The sequence below is a fragment of the Colletes latitarsis genome, chromosome 9, assembly GCF_051014445.1.
Source record: "Colletes latitarsis isolate SP2378_abdomen chromosome 9, iyColLati1, whole genome shotgun sequence".
NCBI lineage: Eukaryota > Metazoa > Arthropoda > Insecta > Hymenoptera > Colletidae > Colletes > Colletes latitarsis.
The window spans coordinates 13,079,848-13,098,652 of NC_135142.1; the positions used below are offsets into that span (position 1 = coordinate 13,079,848).

The 18,805-nt window shown below is 37.5% G+C and overlaps 1 protein-coding gene and 1 pseudogene across 8 annotated transcripts in view; both read right to left on the reverse strand.

The window, feature by feature from the left end:
- The window catches only part of LOC143345876 (SUN domain-containing ossification factor), a 177,956-nt gene that overhangs the window by 141,108 nt on the left and 18,043 nt on the right, over window positions 1–18,805 (reverse strand). For 7 of the 8 annotated variants that reach the window (XR_013080334.1, XM_076773433.1, XM_076773432.1 and 4 more), the window contains 2 exons: window positions 12,477–12,681; window positions 12,222–12,352 (listed from right to left, as the gene is read on the reverse strand). The exons of the other annotated variant lie outside the window; for it this stretch is intronic. Coding sequence is in view for 6 of the 7 variants with exons in the window: in XM_076773433.1 (XP_076629548.1) it covers window positions 12,222–12,352; window positions 12,477–12,681 (336 nt within the window). In the remaining variant the exon portion in view is untranslated. The remainder of the gene's footprint in view (window positions 1–12,221; window positions 12,353–12,476; window positions 12,682–18,805) is intronic. 8 annotated transcript variants of the gene reach the window in all.
- On the reverse strand, window positions 2,431–4,437 carry LOC143345617 (uncharacterized; annotated as a pseudogene).

Sequence of the window (18,805 nt, forward strand, 5' to 3'; positions counted from 1 at the left end):
TCAATGTGAGCAGACCCTTCAATCTGTTCGAAATGAATTAGAGAATATAGAAAATAAGGCAGAAATACTCAATGCCTTAACCGGAAGTAGTCGCGAGAATCGCAAACGACGCGGATTAATCAACGGGGCTTCTTACGTATTAAACTGGTTGATAGGAACGCCGGACGCGGATGACGCTCGATACTATACCGAAAGCATTAAATCTCTTTTAAATGATAATAGACAAACTCAAGTTCTTCAAAAATCTCAAATACAAGTCGTTACGAGTACAATAAAGAACTTCAATAATTCCATACAGTCTTTAAAACAAACAGAAACTATAATGAATAGCAATATGAAAACAATCAACAAATACATGTTGCAAACAGGAAATCTCATCTCTGATCTTTCGGTACAGTCAATTATTTTACAAGTTTCCACTTTATTATCTCTGTGCACTCAAATCTCTGACTATTACAACAAATACATCGAAGCAATTAACTTGAGCAACCATAATATAATTTCTCCATTTTTAATAATACCCAAAGACCTTTGTAAAGAATTGGCCAATTATAAGGGCCAATTCGAATTAGTAATCACACCGAGTTACAAGAACCTTCCAAAAATATATAAATTTATCAAGCTTCAGAATATAATGATGAACGATCTCGTAGTATTCGTTATCAAGATGCCGCTCGTAAGGAGGACAACTTTCGATTTGTATCACCTAATACCCTTACCTGTCCAACATGCAAACAATTCATTCTTTTCATTTATTATATCACGAAAACCGTACCTACTCCTCTCTCAATCTAAATCCCATTACACTCTCCTATCGGAAATGAAGGATTGTAATGAGTATCTGGACGGAAAGTACTTATGCACCGATATACACACGGCAAAAACTACCGAGGACTCCACCTGCGAAGTATTACTGTTGACTTCGCATATGGACCACCTACCACGGGACTGCTCAACCAAAACGATACACGCCGAAGTTGAAACATGGAAATATGTTTCGAACAACCAATGGCTCTATGTTTTGCAACATCCTACTACTCTGACGATCATCTGCGGGGAAAATAAGGACCACATGGAGGATATCGTCCTTCAAAGAACAGGGATGCTGCAACTACATGATAACTGCAAAGGATATACTATGCTGTTCTCTTTAGAACCTACCAGCCAGGTGAATAGAAATATAACCCACTTCGTTCCAAGAATGAACATAATATCGAGTGACTTTTGTATATCAGCACCCGACTATATTAAACAAGTCACACCAACAGCTTTAAAACCAATTAAACTCGTGAATATCGATTTAAACGACTTAAAATATAACAACAAGAAACTCAACGAATCCGACGAAATACTAACTCAACGATTGAAGGAACCATTTATTGTCACGCACACAAGCTGGTACACATTAATCCTATGTGTAATTGGTGCCATTCTATTTCTAATCGTTTGCGGAAACTGCTGCCATTGGCTGGGATGTTGGAGGTTGCTGAAACGACTATGCTGCTTCACCAGAAGTCCTAACACAGGGGAAATAATACCTCCTGCAATAAAGAATTTTGTCAACTGCACCTTTGACTCAAGCGACCACACGGAACATCGAGAACATTCTACAAAATTGGCTATATACGAGAGGCAGGGGGAATTCCAAGTTTCTACAGAACCAACCATGGACCAACATCAGCCGCGATCAACGCCGCCATCTACAAGCAGATACTATCTCCGATCCAATGTATCTCGACCTCGAAAAAGCACAACACCTTTATAACTTATAAACTCACATATCGTAATTAAGTTACAAACTACTTTAAGCTTAATTGTATCTATGAATTAAGACTTATGCACTACGAACTAAGATCATAAGGGAAAACTTTAATTCGAAGACTACGATCTTCGAACTAAAAGGGGGAGGTGTTGGATGACCAACACGACCAAACAAACACCACTCCGTCACATTGCAAACATTACTCATCCAAACATCCTAGTCACGATTCCTAAACCTTACTCATCCTGAACCTCGTACCCTTCCTGAGTCACACTCTCCCTTGACCATCGTCCCTACCTCTGCCTATTTCCAGCAATAGCATATAAACGCCTGCAAAACCGAAAAACCTCTCAGAAAGAGTTTAGTATTCAGCCGACCCAACATTTGTACGAGTTTTCTTATTAAATAAAGTGTTGTTAAATTCATTGGAATCCAACAAGAACATAACAATTTTGTATCTAAATAAAACACAGAATAATTGAGATATTGGGCTGAAATTTTTTCCAGGTGCAGTACACATGTTACATTTAACTATGGAATTCGATGTCGTTCATATGACCACCACGAACACGTTTGCAACGATCGATTCTTTGGAGCCAATTTTCCATCACTCTTTCACACATATCGGCCGGAACGTTGGCATTTTCGCGTTCGTTATTGTCCCTGAGCTATTCCAACGTTGTTGGCTTGTTGGTGTAAACCAACGACTTAACGTAACTCCATAAAAAGAAATCCAATGGCGTTAAATCACATGAGCGAGGTGGTCATTCGACCGAACCATTTCTCGAGATTACACGGTTACCGAACTTCCCCTTCAAATAGATCAATTGTTTGACCAACTGTATAGGATGTGGCCCCATCTTGTTGGAACCACATATTACTGATGTCAAGTCTATCCAATTCTGGCCAAAAATAGTCTTCCAACATGGCACGATAATAGCGAACTCCATTGACCGTAATATGACGATCATTTTCATCGACGAAAAAATATGATCCAATCACACCTCCAGCATCAAATCCACACCACACGGTCACTTTTTGTGGTTGTGATGGAGTCTCTTGAAGCACATGTGGGTTCGTTGCTGTCCAATAACGCATATTTTACTTATTGACAAAGCTATTAAGCCAAAAACGAGCTTCATCGCTGAAAATGATTTTTCGATGAAATACAAGATTTTCTTTAAACTTTAGCAGAGTCCAATCAGGGAAGTTTCGGTGCTTCAAAAGATCAAGGGGCTTCAGTTCTTGAGTTAATTTGTTCTTGTAAGGGTGTACGCCAAGATCTTTACGCAAAATTCGCCACAATGTGGTTTGAGAGATTCCCAATTCCTGAGAACGGCGTGGAATTGACCAATTTGGTTCATTTTGAACTGAAGCTTTTACGGCTGCGATATTTTCGGTACTTCGACCGATGCGCTGTCTTACTGGCACAGGAACATCCAACAGTGAATATTCTCGAATTTATCCACTATAGCACACACAGCCTGTCTGGTGGGACGATCATTACGACCGAAAATTGAAGTAAGCGCCCTTAAAGTTACGACCACCGACTCAGAATTGCGGTAGTCCTACATGTATGTATGTGGTGAATGAGCGGCGTGGCGCGTGAGTGTGACCGCGCGACGTGGGGATAATGTAAACAAGCGTTAGTTTTTAAGACGGGAACCCGGTTGAAGAGGCAGTCATCGCCCTGCACCGAAGCCGAGCACTTGTAAATGTCAGTCAATAAATCTATCTTTTTCGTTGTTAAACATCTGCTCCTGTCATTTTATTCTATCACCAGGGATTCCCTTGTATATCCCCAATCCACAAGGTCAAGAATCCCACATGTATATATGTATATTGTTGCGACGTATTGAGGATGCATCGTTGCGGCAACGTGAAGGCTGTTCCGTAACGATGTGAAGCTGCCTCTTCGAACGAGCGGAAGCGAGGTCCCGTGCCTTCTGGTTGCTAGAGGAACCGACAACGATTTGAAAGAAAAAATCCCGAGAGACCTCGTAGTGGACAGTCGTAATAAGTTCTACTCATTAGAAGAAGGACATTAAGATCCATCAGATTTCCATTGAACGGTAACGTGCACGTTATTGTTTTTCCAATATTTAAATTATTTTGTTATGTAAAGTTAAGTCAAATATATAACATTTGATTCTGTGTAACTAATTGATACGGTTATTGGAAAACATAACAGGAAAAATCGGTAGTAATGTATTTCTGTAGTAATTAATTCTCCTATTTAGATCATATCTTTACAAAATATTTGTTACTGAAGATTGTTACAGCGTGCACGGTACTGACTAGGAGTTGTTTTTCATTTTAATTAACCCTTAATTAACCCTTTACGAGTGAGACTGTTTTGAACAACATTATTCTAAAATATTTATGGAATACGTTTTTAATGTGATTTAGGTAGGTATGCAATGTATAAAGTTTCGTTTAATTTTTCCTTTCTAGAAAAAATTTTTTACAATTAATGTACAGTCGGTCACGAAAATATTCGGACACCACTATAGTTTTGACTATTATAGTCCGTACTTCAGAACTGTAAACAATGAGAACAAAAAGAGGTTTCACGTATGTTACTATGCAGTGTGTAGTTTACAAAAATATAAGAAATATTTGTTTACGATACGTGATTACGTAAATAATAAAAGAAAAATGGAAAGTACGCTCATTTTCATGTCACAGAAATATTCGGACACTGGCTATATTTCCCAAGTTTTCAGGTTCCAGGAACTGACTGAAACACTGTTTGTAAACATATCATTCATACTATGTACAAAGTATATTGTAGATCGAATATTTGTCAGTCTTGTTCAAAATTTGTGCAAAATGGGTCGGAAAAGTAAGAATACATCGTTTGATATGCGACAATTAGTAATTTTTCATCATGAAAAGGGGAAATCGATTCGCAAAATTGCTGATTTATTAAATATTAGTAAGAGCACGGTATGGGATATTGTTCGACGGTACAAGAACGAAGATAGAATCGAATCTATTCCTCAAAGCGAACGCAAACCGATCCTAGATATTCGCGGTAGACGTTCCATAATTAGGAGAATCAAATGTGATCCTCGGATAAGTGCTCCAAAGTTAGCAGCTAAATTAAATGAACACCGTGGAATATTAGTGCATCCGGAGAACATAAGAAGAGTGTTAAGATCAGAGAGCTATAATGGAAGAATAGCTCGAAAGAAGCCATATATTAACGCGGCGAACAGGATGAAGAAATTGAAATTTGCAAAGGACTACATTGCAAAGGACAGTGAGTGGTGGGAGGACGTAATTTTCGCGGACGAGTCCAAATATAATATTTATGGAAGCGACGGAAGAATTAGGGTATGGCGGAAGTCGAAAGAAGAACTGAATCCGAGACATTTGCAGCCGATTGTGAAACACGGTGGTGGATCGGTGATGGTGTGGGGCTGTATTTCGGTCCATGGAGTAGGCGAATTAGTTTTTATCGACGATATCCTTGACAAAAATAGATATCTACAAATTTTGCAGAAAAATTTAAAGAAAAGTGCTGATAATATGGGACTTCAAAATGGGATAAAATTTTATCAAGATAACGACCCAAAGCACAAATCGCGAATTGTGCAAGAATTCTTATTGTACACGTGCAAGAATATCCTCCATCCACCACCGCAATCGCCAGACTTGAATCCCATTGAAAATTTATGGGACGAATTAGATCGCCGAATTCGGACAACTCCCATAAACACAAAAGAAGAGCTAAAAAGACGTCTGCAAGAAGAATGGCTGCGTATTGGGCAAGATTATTTAAAAAAAATAATTTGTAACATACCAACGCGATTACGGCACGTCATAAAACATATGGGATATCCAACAAAATACTAATTAATAAAAACAAGATTTATATATCCTGATATAAACTTAGTTTTGATAGTGTCCGAATATTTCTGTGACATGAAAATGAGCGTACTTTCCGTTTTTCTTTTATTATTTATGTAATCACGTATCGTAAACAAATATTTCTTATATTTTTGTAAACTACACACTGCATAGTAACATACGTGAAACCTCTTTTTGTTCTCATTGTTTACAGTTCTGAAGTACGGACTATAATAGTCAAAACTATAGTGGTGTCCGAATATTTTCGTGACCGACTGTATATGTATCGAAATAATTATAAAACTATAAGACGAATAATCATCACTATCAGAGAGCTGATCAGGCTCAAAATCTAATCAGACCTTGAAACGAGAATATAAAATTTAAATGTAAAGTTTCATTGAAATTCATTCAGTCGCTTAGATGCAATCATGTTAATAGCATAGGAACCAAAAAAATTTCTTTTTTTTTAATAGTCACAATATGATTCGTAAGAATCAGGCAAATTATTGTGAGCGCTTTCAAAATAAAACTTGTTGCTTTATTTGAACTGTTCAAGGCGATGGTCGCTACAAGAATGTCTTCCTTCTAGCCTGAGGCGGATGCCTTCGCCAGGGTAACCGTTTGTTTTTTTATGACATCCCTGCTCTCAAGGAACTATTCCTTGAAAGGGGTCGCGCGTTGACAAAACGCATGTGGCTCGTCTTAGCCGCTCGCTTACTTCGATTTTCTAACAGATCAGGGAGTCTTAAAACGTATATTTCCGCTAAAAAAAATTTTCGAAATTTTTTTTCATTATGGTACCTTCCTTATACCTTACATAGGTCGGAAAGTAAAAATGCTGAGACAGTCGAGACTTGGAATCGTATGCCGATTATCGCGAAGTCGAATTACAGCTATTACAAGAGCAAGAAAGTAAGGCTCACACTTGCCTTTTTCCTTGTGTTATATTATACTCGGGGAGAAGTTCGTATTTCCGCGGGTAAGGATGGGTGTGTCGCCGGTGTCGGTTGTTGGAGAAACAAGCGACGAGCCGGGAGAACAAAATGCGAGCGATTCGCGAGGAGAGACGATTCTCCGCGTAGCGAGGAACGAGGTGCGAGCAAGAAGTGTGAAGGCGGAATAAAGAATATATCTATTGAGATTACGTGCCGTGGGCCGCGGATTCATTTACCTACCCGGTATACAACAGAATGGCGACGAGGATGGGATTCTGAGCGATATGTTCGCCTCAGAAAAATTAAAAACCGCCTAAATTAAGAGTGTGGTTTGGACGAAGCACGTGTAGTTGAAATCGGCGGCGAAGGCGTGTAGCGGTACGTAGAATACGTGGACATACAGACTCGTTACGAACGATGGAAAGAGTACAGACCAATACAAATTACGGGAATATTGCGATCGACATGTTCGACTCGGCGACTACAAATTGGAAGAGATGGGTCATGAGATTTGAAGGAGCAATGGCCGTTTTCAGCATACCGGAAACGAAAAAGGTAGCGTACTTACTACATTTTATTGGCCCTAAATCTTTCGATATCCTGTGCGATAGATTAGCACCGACCGACCCGTATCAGGCTACGTATAAAAAGCTTACGGAAAAATTAGAAGAATTTTACGCCCCGGAACCGTTGGAGGTTGCGGAAAATTTTCGTTTCCATCAACGGAGGCAGTTCGAGGGCGAAACGGTACAACAATTCGTGGCGGCCCTGCACAAATTGAGCATCCACTGTAAATTCGGATCATATTTACAAAGCGCTCTCAGGAACCAGCTCGTTTTTGGGTTAACAAGTAAGCGCATACAGTCTCGATTATTAGAGATTAAAGATTTGACTTTTGAAAGGGCTGTAGAAACAGCAATTTCGATGGAATTGACAGAAAGAGACGTGAACCAGATACAGTCGGGTACCGCCTCAGTTGATTACGTGGAGCAGAAAAATTCAAGCAAGAAGAAGAATCGGCAGGAGTGGATAAAGAAGACTCCAACGGATTCAGGGCCATGCACATCAAATAAATTCAAGCGCCCCGTTAGTTTAGGTCATAATGGTAATAATACTTCATGTTTTAGATGCGGTGGAAAGCACTTCGCTACGAAATGTACGCTAAATAGAAATGTAACCTGTAGGAATTGCGGTACAAAAGGTCATTTACAAAAAGTATGTATGCGAAAGAACCAAGGTATGGCGAATCAGTTGAATGATATATTATGGATAGAAACGGGACAGGAGCGATACAGGGAAAAATATTACGTCATGGTAAATGTAGAAGGTAGGCCAATGCGTTTTGAGGTTGATAGTGGCGCGGCAGTAACCGTTGTAAGTAAGTATTTCGTTAAGAAGTGGATACCAAATGCTCAAATTAAAAATACCGAACTAAGATTAACGTCTTATTGCAAAACCGTCGTTACAATAATAGGTTATGTAGAGGTTCGAGTCGAATACAAAGACATAATTAAAGTGTTACATATGGACGTCGCAGATACGGACCGGGAACCATTAATGGGTCGCGAGTGGACTCGTCAATTACAAATACAGTTAAACAATTCATTGTTCACTTTAGGTACAAATACGACCAATACATTACAAGCTACATTAAAAGAATACGAAAGTAAATTGGATAGAACATCCACGAAAATAACGGGTATTCAAGCTAGATTAACGCTTAAAGAAAATACGCGTCCAATTTTTCTCAAAGCACGTAGAGTTCCGTTTAAACTTATTTCACTAGTGGATCAAGAAATCGAGAAATTAGAAAACGAAGGTATTTTAGAGAGAGTTAACACCTCAGCATGGGCAACACCGATTGTACCAGTTTTAAAAAAAGGAAATAGAATCCGCCTGTGCGGGGATTTTAGCGTCACACTAAATAAATGTTTACAAATTGACGAGTATCCGCTTCCGACGGTAGACGAATTATTTAGTACACTTGCAGGCGGGGAAAAATTTTCAAAAATTGATTTGAAAGAAGCATACCTCCAAATGGAGATTCACCCGGACGATAGGGAGTATCTAACGTTAAATACACACCGGGGATTGTTCAGAAGTACGCGTTTATTGTATGGCATCGCGTCAGCACCCGCAATCTGGCAACGAGAAATGGAAAACATCCTTAAGGGTATTCCAGGGGTATCAGTGTTTCTGGATGACATCAAAGTCACGGGGACAAATGACAGAGAGCATTTACAACGACTTAACGAAGTACTTACGCGTTTAGCGAGTTATAATATAAGGATTAACAAGGAGAAAAGTGAATTTTTTCAAAAAGGGATAACTTACTGCGGATATTATATAAATAAGTATGGCATACATAAAGATAGGAATAAAACAGAGGCAATCAAACACATGCCCAGGCCACGGAATATTACAGAATTACGCGCATTCCTAAGAATGGTGAATTACTATGGTCGATTCATACAAAATTTAAGTTCAATTTTAACTCCTTTGCATACACTTTTAGAGAAACGGGAAGGGCGAGAAGTCCCTTTTCGGTGGACGGCAGCGTGTGAGAAAGCTTTTATTACTGCAAGGAAAGAATTTATGAGTGACAAGATTTTAGTACACTATAATCCGAAACTTCCGTTAATAGTAGCCTGCGATGCGAGCGCTTACGGCGTCGGGGCCGTACTTTCTCACAAGTATCCGGATGGTACTGAACGTGTGATACAGTACGCATCTCAATCATTGTCTCATACGCAAAGGAAATACGCTCAGATTGATAAGGAAGCATATGCGATTATTTTTGCAGTGAAGAAATTTTATCAATTTTTGTATGGTAATCGTTTCACATTATATACCGACCACCGGCCGTTAGCACAGATATTTTCGCAGCAAAAAACATTACCAATACATAGTGCTATGCGTATGCAACACTATGCTATTTTCTTGCAAGCATTTACGTTTGATATAAAATACAAAAATACAAAGTTACACGGAAATGCGGACGGATTGTCGCGTCTGCCGGTTAAAATTGAGAATGATTTCGAATATGACGTAGTTGATGAATATGAAATAAACTTAATACAGGCATTGCCAGTTACATTTAAAGACTTGGTGTTGGAGACAATGCGAGATGCGGAACTGAAAAAGTTAAAGGAAGGTTTATTGCAAGGAAAAGAATTAGGATTAAGGGATAGGTTTAATATACCGCAAACAGAATTTAGCTGCCAACGGGGAGTGGTTTTACGTAAAGGCAAAGTTTTAATACCTAGGCCACTCCGGAAAAGAATATTACAGGAATTACATGCGGAACACGTAGGAATAGTAAAAATGAAAGCGTTTGCAAGAAGGTATTTATGGTGGCCACGCATTGATCACGATTTAGAAGCTACAGTTAAAGATTGCGTAAATTGTAACCTAGCACAAAGTAATCCGCCCAAAATACACAGTCACGAATGGGAACCGGCAGAGTTTCCTTTTCAAAGAATTCATGTAGACTACGCAGGTCCGTTTATGGGACATTACTTTCTTGTACTAATTGACGCATTTTCAAAGTGGCCGGAAATACATATGACGAAAGACATAACAAGCGCGACAACAATTCAAAAATTAAAGCAAACGTTTTCAATGTTCGGAATCCCGGAATTAATAGTATCCGATAATGGCCGATCGTTCATTTCTACTGAATTTACACAATTTTTACAATTAAATGGAATCAAGCATCAGACTACTGCACCCTTTCACCCAGCCACAAACGGACAGGCTGAGAGATTCGTTCAAACGTTGAAATCCGCGTTAAAGAAAAGATTCCAAGGCGTACAAGCAAATAAAACAGAAATTATAGCGGCGTTACAAAACTTCTTATTGCGTTACCGTTGCACTCCGCATCAAACGACTAGCGTATATAAACGACCAGCCGAAAGAATTTTTAATTATAAAGTAAGGACACGTTTAGATCTATTGTTACCGAAAAAGGAAGAGACGGGAGATAAGAAAAAGGCAATCAGTAAAAATTTGCGAATATTACAAGTAGGGGAAAGAGTAAAATGTAGGAATTATTACGGACAGGTGAGATGGAAATTCGGGATAATTAAACAGAAATTAGGGGACTTGCATTACATAGTACGATTAGATGATGGACGAACCTGGAAAAGGCATATAAATCAAATATGCAAGGTAGGCATGATCCCAATACAGGACGCGAGCCACGTTGAGGAATGGGATTACAACCCACCGGATACGTCACGAAAAGAAATGGAGGAAACTCAAGAGTTCCAAAGATCAAATGAGGAAACTTATGACACCGGAGGGCAGTTATCAAGGGAGGAAAATGCACAAGGGGGCGGAGAACAGGCACCGAGGATTCCACGAAGATCTACGCGAAACCGAACAGGACCTGAACGTTTTGGCGTACCGATTCCTTATTAAAAAAAAAAAATTATATTACTTAGGTTAGATTATATTAGTTATGTACGGTGCGTAGGTTATACTTATTATAGTTCAAAATTATTTACAAATGATTGAAATTTCGTTGTCGCAAGGGGAGGAAGAGATGTTATATTATACTCGGGGAAAAGTTCGTATTTCCGCGGGTAAGGATGGGTGTGTCGCCGGTGTCGGTTGTTGGAGAAACAAGCGACGAGCCGGGAGAACAAAATGCGAGCGATTCGCGAGGAGAGACGATTCTCCGCGTAGCGAGGAACGAGGTGCGAGCAAGAAGTGTGAAGGCGGAATAGAGAATATATCTATTGAGATTAAGTGCCGTGGGCCGCGGATTCATTTACCTACCCGGTATACAACACCTTGATTTCCCGAAGTTGCGCGAAGTGCCAAGCTCACGTACACGTGGCTCTTGCGGTAGTATATGCCTACTATTCCCACCACTCCGTTAGACTCTAAGGAAGTTCGTCGTTTCTAGTGTCGACGTCGATGCACTCAATTATGCCAAATCTGGCCACACTGTCTCAGAGCCCTTCGACGACGGACCACTTGACCTTTATAAAAACGTTCTGGTTTTGTCTGAATAATAAACCAACAGTCCTTCTCAGGGTTAATTTCTGTGTACCGAAAAGACGTCTTCAGTGAACCTCGCCACTCTCCTTCCCGATATTGTCAAAAACATCCTTTTCATTGTTATTAAAATATCATAATATGATATAATATCCTCCCCCTCCCCCCTCCCTCCTACAAATTCAAATTTTCGATTTGGCTAAGAAAAGTTATATTTTTTATCCTTGTCAACATACTCTTCGCGATGAGTGAAATTATGATAAAAATGTAGTACCGGATTTAGATGTCTACATAAAACCAAATTTTGAGAATTGTGCTTGAACTAGAGAGACCGATTAAATAGCCAGTAAATATTGCATATCGATATTTTCATATAGCGACATGACGTCATACCAGTATTTCTATATTTCGGTTTCTATAATAGTTATGAAAGTATAAAAGTGGTAAATACCGGTATTTCGCATTTCAGTACATGTCCCTGCCGATGAGAGGGTGAGGAACAATGACAATGAGTATCACCTCGTTGCTCATGGCTCCCTCGATATAAATAATTCGAAAAACTGGTAGGAATGACTTTCTAACACAAATAAATCGCGACCATCTGACAGAATATATTGTAATGAAATTATCTTCAGTAATATAGATACAAAGTGTAAACTTACCCCTGAGATAGATTGGGTTGTTGAGGAAGACTCTCGGCCACAAAATCTACATTTTTATAAATATTGTCTTTCTTCGTTGCATCGCCAAGTTTAACGGTTTCAGACTTAGTAAGCTTTTTAGCAAAGTTTTCCTAAATTTTTGAAAAGAAAAATTAAATACTTTTATAAAACTACAAAAGAAATTTTATGCAAACTTTAATAATTCTCAATAATCTTATTATTTAAAATATGGTATTTTTTATATTGAATTCTTACTTGATAATAATGATCCTTGTAATTACTCTCTAATTTGATTGGATCCTTCAATTTGACGATAGCTATATTGGGTGATTCTAAACTATCACCTTCCATGCTATCCAATGTAACATTATCGTAAGTCTCAGATGTTTCATTTCTCTTTGAAGACATATAATACGTTGTTTGTGCACTTTCTGATGCTACAATGATGAACAAGAGTGCACTATGACAAACAGAAATAAACAATTTTAAAATCTTATAAAAGTAGGAATTTTATTTAAAATTTTAATTTGAATAAAAATAAGGATAAAAATATAATAATCATACAATTTCATACTGCTGTGATTATATTTAACCATACATACTATGATTATATTTAAAGATGATATAACTGATTTTATTCAAAATATAGTATTTATTCGAATCAGCGAAAAAACTTAACGTATAGAAAATGTTTTTGAGTGGACAGTTCTTGCTTTTTTCTTATCGAAGACGGAATGAAAGTGAATCTGATAAACTGAAAAAGCAAATGAGAAACAAATCAAGAAGTTTACCAGAGTATCTTATACAGGGTGTTCGGCCACCCCTGGGAAAAATTTTAATGTAAAATTCTAGAGGCCAAAATAAGATGAAAATCAAGAATACCAATTTGTTGATTGAGACTTTGTTAAAAAGTTATTAACGTTTAAAGTTACGCTTGTAGAACGGCAAACTACAAATAGCTGCGTGCATGCGATAGTGGTTCTCACTCAGCATGAAAAACTCTACTTAGTGACGTATCGACAGCCTCATAGTTTTGTAAGTTTGAACCACTATCACGCGTACGTAGCTGTTCACAGGCGTTCTACAGTCGGAACTTTAAACGTTAATAACTTTTTAAGGAAGCCTCAATCAACAAATTGGTATTCTTGATTTCAGTCTTATTTTGGCCTCTAGAATCTCCCAGTATAATTTTTTGCAGCTGTATACAGGGTGTTACGTTTAAGTGCGAAAGGTGGAATATCTCACGAGGTATTAAAATTATCAAAAAAGTGTTTCGATCAAAGTTGTTTTACTTAAAAGGGCACGCAATATGATATAAATAATTTTTGTGTAGGTAGAATGGTGGGGGATATTTCAAGGTCAAACTAATTTTTTTAAATGGAACTATATTTTTTTGTTAATAATATAATAGTGTTTGTTGAGGCAAATTGAACAACCTACTACATGACATCATTCCATGCTATAGAGCCATAAATTATTGAGACGCAAGGCAGTCAGATCAACGCAATTTGTGAGTTCTTAATTAAAATGAATCCTGCGTGACTATACTATTTGCTTATACTGGACCAATCCAGTTTTTAATTAGTTTTTCCTGAGATTGTACAGATGTCAATCCTACAATAAATATGAGAAATTATGAATTATTCTAGATGTCATAAATGATTGTTTTGAATTTTTACTTATCACTAGTTTGTAATAACAAGACTTAATTAATGACGTTGTATGTACTTTATCTTTCAACATGTCCACCATCGTTGAGTATGCACGTTTCTAATCTCTTTAAAAATTATCTTTCGACACCTTTTAGTATATTATTTGTTATTTTTTCGAAAGCAACTATAATTTTTGTGCGTAGATCATCAATACTTTCAACAGGTGTCTGGAACACAATCTGTTTTAGGTAGTCCCACAGAAAAAAGTCACAGGAGCTAAGGTCTGGTGATCTTGGAGGCCATGTAAGTGGTCCTCTACGTCCAACTCACTTATTTTGAAAAGTGTTATTGAGCCAATTTCGAACAGATGCAGCATAATGAGCAGAAACTCCGTCATGTTGGAACTGTGGCGGCGACAAACTGGCGCCACGTCTCCGCCATGTGTTTAATTTAAGTCTAAGGTATGTTTGAATGAATGGTTCGGTGTGCGATAGCGTCGAGAGAATATTTGGACGATTGGGACGAGTGTCGCGTAGGGTGAGTGTGTTTGGTTTGATTTCGAGGGTAGGCGAACTGTGAGAATGAGAAAGCATGATTTTCGTTAAAATGCGTCAGCGTGCGAACGGTTAGTTTGTAAGTAAGTTCTGGTAGAGAATTCGTTGAGAGCGGTCACGCGAGCTACGCGAGTTGTACGACCGTCTTTGCCGAAATAAAATACAAAGCTCAGCTATGACCCGTCCTTAGTTCACTGACTCCTTACTTTCCCGTCACAACCACCTCAAAACCAAAGTTTTTCCTTCAATGACAATGGCATATCATCCAAAATATTTGATAAATACGTTTGAAGAAACACCAAATATGTTGTTGTATTAATATGTAGGTTCAATAAATACACTCCTTCTCCTATCTGGTATTGCACCTATGTTTTATTTTCTAACTAAAATACACTCTCTTTGGTTTCAACATACATAAAGACTCTCGATCTCTAACAGCCAACGACTTCAACTAACTGTAGACCGAAAGGCGGGGCGATCGTCGGGTCGGCAAAACCCCCTTCGTCTCGCCTCCGACACTACCGCTACAGATATATCCCTCAAAAAAATATGGTCCAATTATTTTTCAATTATGTATTCCGCACCAGATCATAACAGATTTTCGGTATTGGTTATTATTTTCCTGAATCCAATGCGGATTAGAAGTTTCCTACATCCTGGTATTTTGATGACGTATCATATTATTTGTATAAAAAATGCATTCATCGGTTATTAACATATGACGAATGAAATCTGGATCATAGGCAACATTTTCAAATATCTATATGGAAAATTTTACTCGTGCTGTAAAATCTTGTGGAAAAATTTTATGAACGTCAGTTGCTTTAAATTATTTTTTTAAGAATTCTGTGAATGATCTTTGTCGAAAGACCACAATTTGCTGCCACATTACGAATACATTAATTTCATCGTCCTCTGACCACGTACCAGTTCGGTGTCTTTGTCGTGTGACACTTCCTGTCTCAGAATAATTTTGCAATTTTATGTATCGTTGACACTGGCAATTTTGGTCTATTTGGGAACTGACTGTGAAATTCATCTCTCACTTCCGGATAGGATAAGTGTCCCTTACCTCGAAGAAGAACTAGTTCTACTTTTTCCTTAATAGTTAATGACATTTTCACACATTCAAAACACGCACACACACAACGAAAACACACTACCACAAATCAGTGACTCCCAAAAATATTCGGACACAACGGTATGACTAACTTTTCGGTTTAATATTTCAATTGTTTATAAAGTAACCGTTCTGGATATTATTTGATAGCTGGTTTGCGTCAAGTTGAATAGCGCGCGATAGAAATCACGCAAACGTTCTAGAAAACCATGTAACTTCCTCCGTTTACCTTTTGTTTCAGCGACAATACGTCCGATCAGCTCTCTTACCTCGTGGCCGCCTTACGAGACGGACGCATCGCGCGAGTGCAGAATGTTAACCCGTTATCTATATATCAATTTGTACTTTATATGTAATTGTATACTAAAGTTTTCGCTCACATTATTTCTAGCAACAGGTCAGTTATTAATGTTGATTAACATATACAATTTATTTGAAAAATTTACATATATTGCATAATAAATCTATATTATAAAAAAAGTGTTTCATTTTTGACTCACAAAAATATTCGGATACGTATTATTTCCACGCTAATTTCTTTCTGGTAACCCAATATTCCAAGGTAGCAAAAACGTTTGTTTACATACAGCATTTAGAGGAGCATCAGAGGTCCATGCCGTCTCACTACTTTCAGTACCTAACGTGGATTCCTCAAAAATGGGTCGCAAAGGAAAGAATACGACGTTCAATATGCGACAACTTATAATTTTCTACCGTAAAAAGGGAAAAACCTATCGCGAAATTAGCGCTATGTTTCATATAAGCAAATTACTATTGCGGATATCAGTCGACGGTTTCATATTGAGAATCGCATTGAATCTATTCCGTAAACTGAAAGACCGAGTCTCTTAAGTACGAGGGAAAAAACAAGAATTATTTGAAAAGTGAAAAAATATCCGCAATTAAGTGCTCCAAAAATAGTTAGTGAACTATTAGAAGAAAGCTCCAAACAAGTGTCGACCGAAACAGTCTGGAGGACACTGAGACAAGCTGGATACAATGGAAGAGTAGCCAGAAAGAAACCATTTATCAACGAAGTAAATACGAAGAAACGGATAAGTTTTACAAAAGAGCTAATTTCTAAGGATGAGGCATGGTGGAAGAACGTAATATTTGCCGATGAAAGCAAGTTCAACCTGTGCAATTCCGATGGAAAAACTATGGTGTGGCGGAAAACGAATCAAGAGTTTCATTTTAAGGATACAAGAGGTACGGTGAAACACAGAGGGGGCAGTGTCATGATCTGGGACTGCATTTCGTCACATGGAGTCGGTAACTTAGTGTTTATTGACGGTATCATGGACAAAAACCTTTATTTAAATATACTTAAAAGTAATTTAGTTCAAACTGCTGAAAAAATGGGGATAAATAATAATTTTGCGTTTTATCAAGACAACGACCCCAAGCACAAGTCACGCATTGTGCAAGAGTTTTTATTATATCGCAGTCTCAAAATTCTTCATCCCCCACCACAATCACGGAACCTTAATACTATCGAAAATTTATGGGATGAATTAGATAGGAAACTTCAGAAAGCTCCAATTTCATCAATAGCTGAATTAAAACGAAGACTTCAAAGTGAATGGTCGAATATAACTGTGGAATATTTAAACAAAATTATAAATAATATGCCAAACAGATTGATACACGTTCTTAAATAAAAAAGTTACGTCACGAAGTATTAAAATTATTTTATGATATCAAATTACACTGAATAAGTGATAAAAATTAATATTGTCCGAATATTTTTGTGAGCCAAAAATGAAACATTTTTTCGTAATATAGATTTATTATGCAATATATGTAAATTTTTTAAATAAATTGTATATGTTAATCAACATTAATAACTGACCTATTGCTAGAAACAATATCCAGAACGGTTGCTTTATAAACAATTGAAATATCAAACCGAAAAGTTAGTTATACCGATATGTCTGAATATTTTTGAGAGTCACTGTAAGTATAGCAAAGTACTAGCGACTGTTTAGAGGGGATACGCTTGGACATTTCAGTAAGATTATATCCGCCAGTAATCTGTTCTTCTCTTGTTGTTGTCGGTTTAAATTTTTGACTTAATCTGAATTCATGACAAGGTTATCAAAAAAAAGTAATCTCGCAATGAGTGTTATTAAGGTCATGGAAGAAAAAATCAATCGCGGATTGGTTTTGGGTTTCCAATACGCTGACCAATCATTACAGAGACAAAGTTGATCGGTAGGAAACGACATGTAACGGTACATTTTAATAATATTTACGTGTCCAGATGTTTCACGCGGTACCTGAGACGTCATAAAACATCTGGCACTGGTTATCGATGTTCTTGCAGGTAGTAAAGTCACAGAGGATTTGGAAGGCCATACGGATTTAAGTGAATTTACTAATTAAATAGCGGTCTTAGGAGCATTAGGTTATAAGCAGAAAACCTTGACTGTTTATGAATGTTTGGAGGGTGTGACCCTACATCCGCTGGATTTATGAGTTTACTGTTACGCTGCAACAACAAATTAAATTCTTTCTTTCTTTCGACTTCTTAACTCTCTAAAAGTACGGGTGTAATTCCGAAAAGGATATATCTCCGATTTTTTTTATACTCTGGATTCTTACTTATTTTGACGAGCTGATTACGAGTATGATTTAATATCGTTTTTCTCAAAAACTATTATCTTTATGGCAAAAATCAATACAGTATAAAATGTGTATTTTGATGAGGTCTACACCTTTTATCTGAAGTATTTTACAAAATTCTCATTATTTACGGAATTAAATAAAAAAACTATGATTTTTATGTTTTTTTCATGGTTTCCGCTATGAAAATAAAATTTGCGCCAATTTTCACAATCGTACTCGTAATCAGCTCGTCAAAATACGTAAGAATCCAGAGTATAAAAAAAATTGGAAGTATGTTCTTTTCGGAAGTTTATCCAAAAGTACTTCTTAAAGTGACTATTCGAAGCCGAAAGTATAAACTTAGACGCCTGAGTGGAGATAAAGAGCTCGGTTTGTTTATACGATAGAATCGAGTCGGGAACATTCGGTGCGTCACTCGCTGCAATATGTAGGGTTCGACTAGTGATTTCTGTTGATCTGACTCGTAATGATATCATGTAGTAGGTTGGTAAATTTGTCTCAACAAATGCTATTATATTATGAACAAAAAAATATATGGTTCCATTTAAAAAAATTGGCTTGACTTTGAAATCTCCCCCACCACTCCACCTATGCAAAAATTATTTATACCACATAATTTTCCCCTTTAAA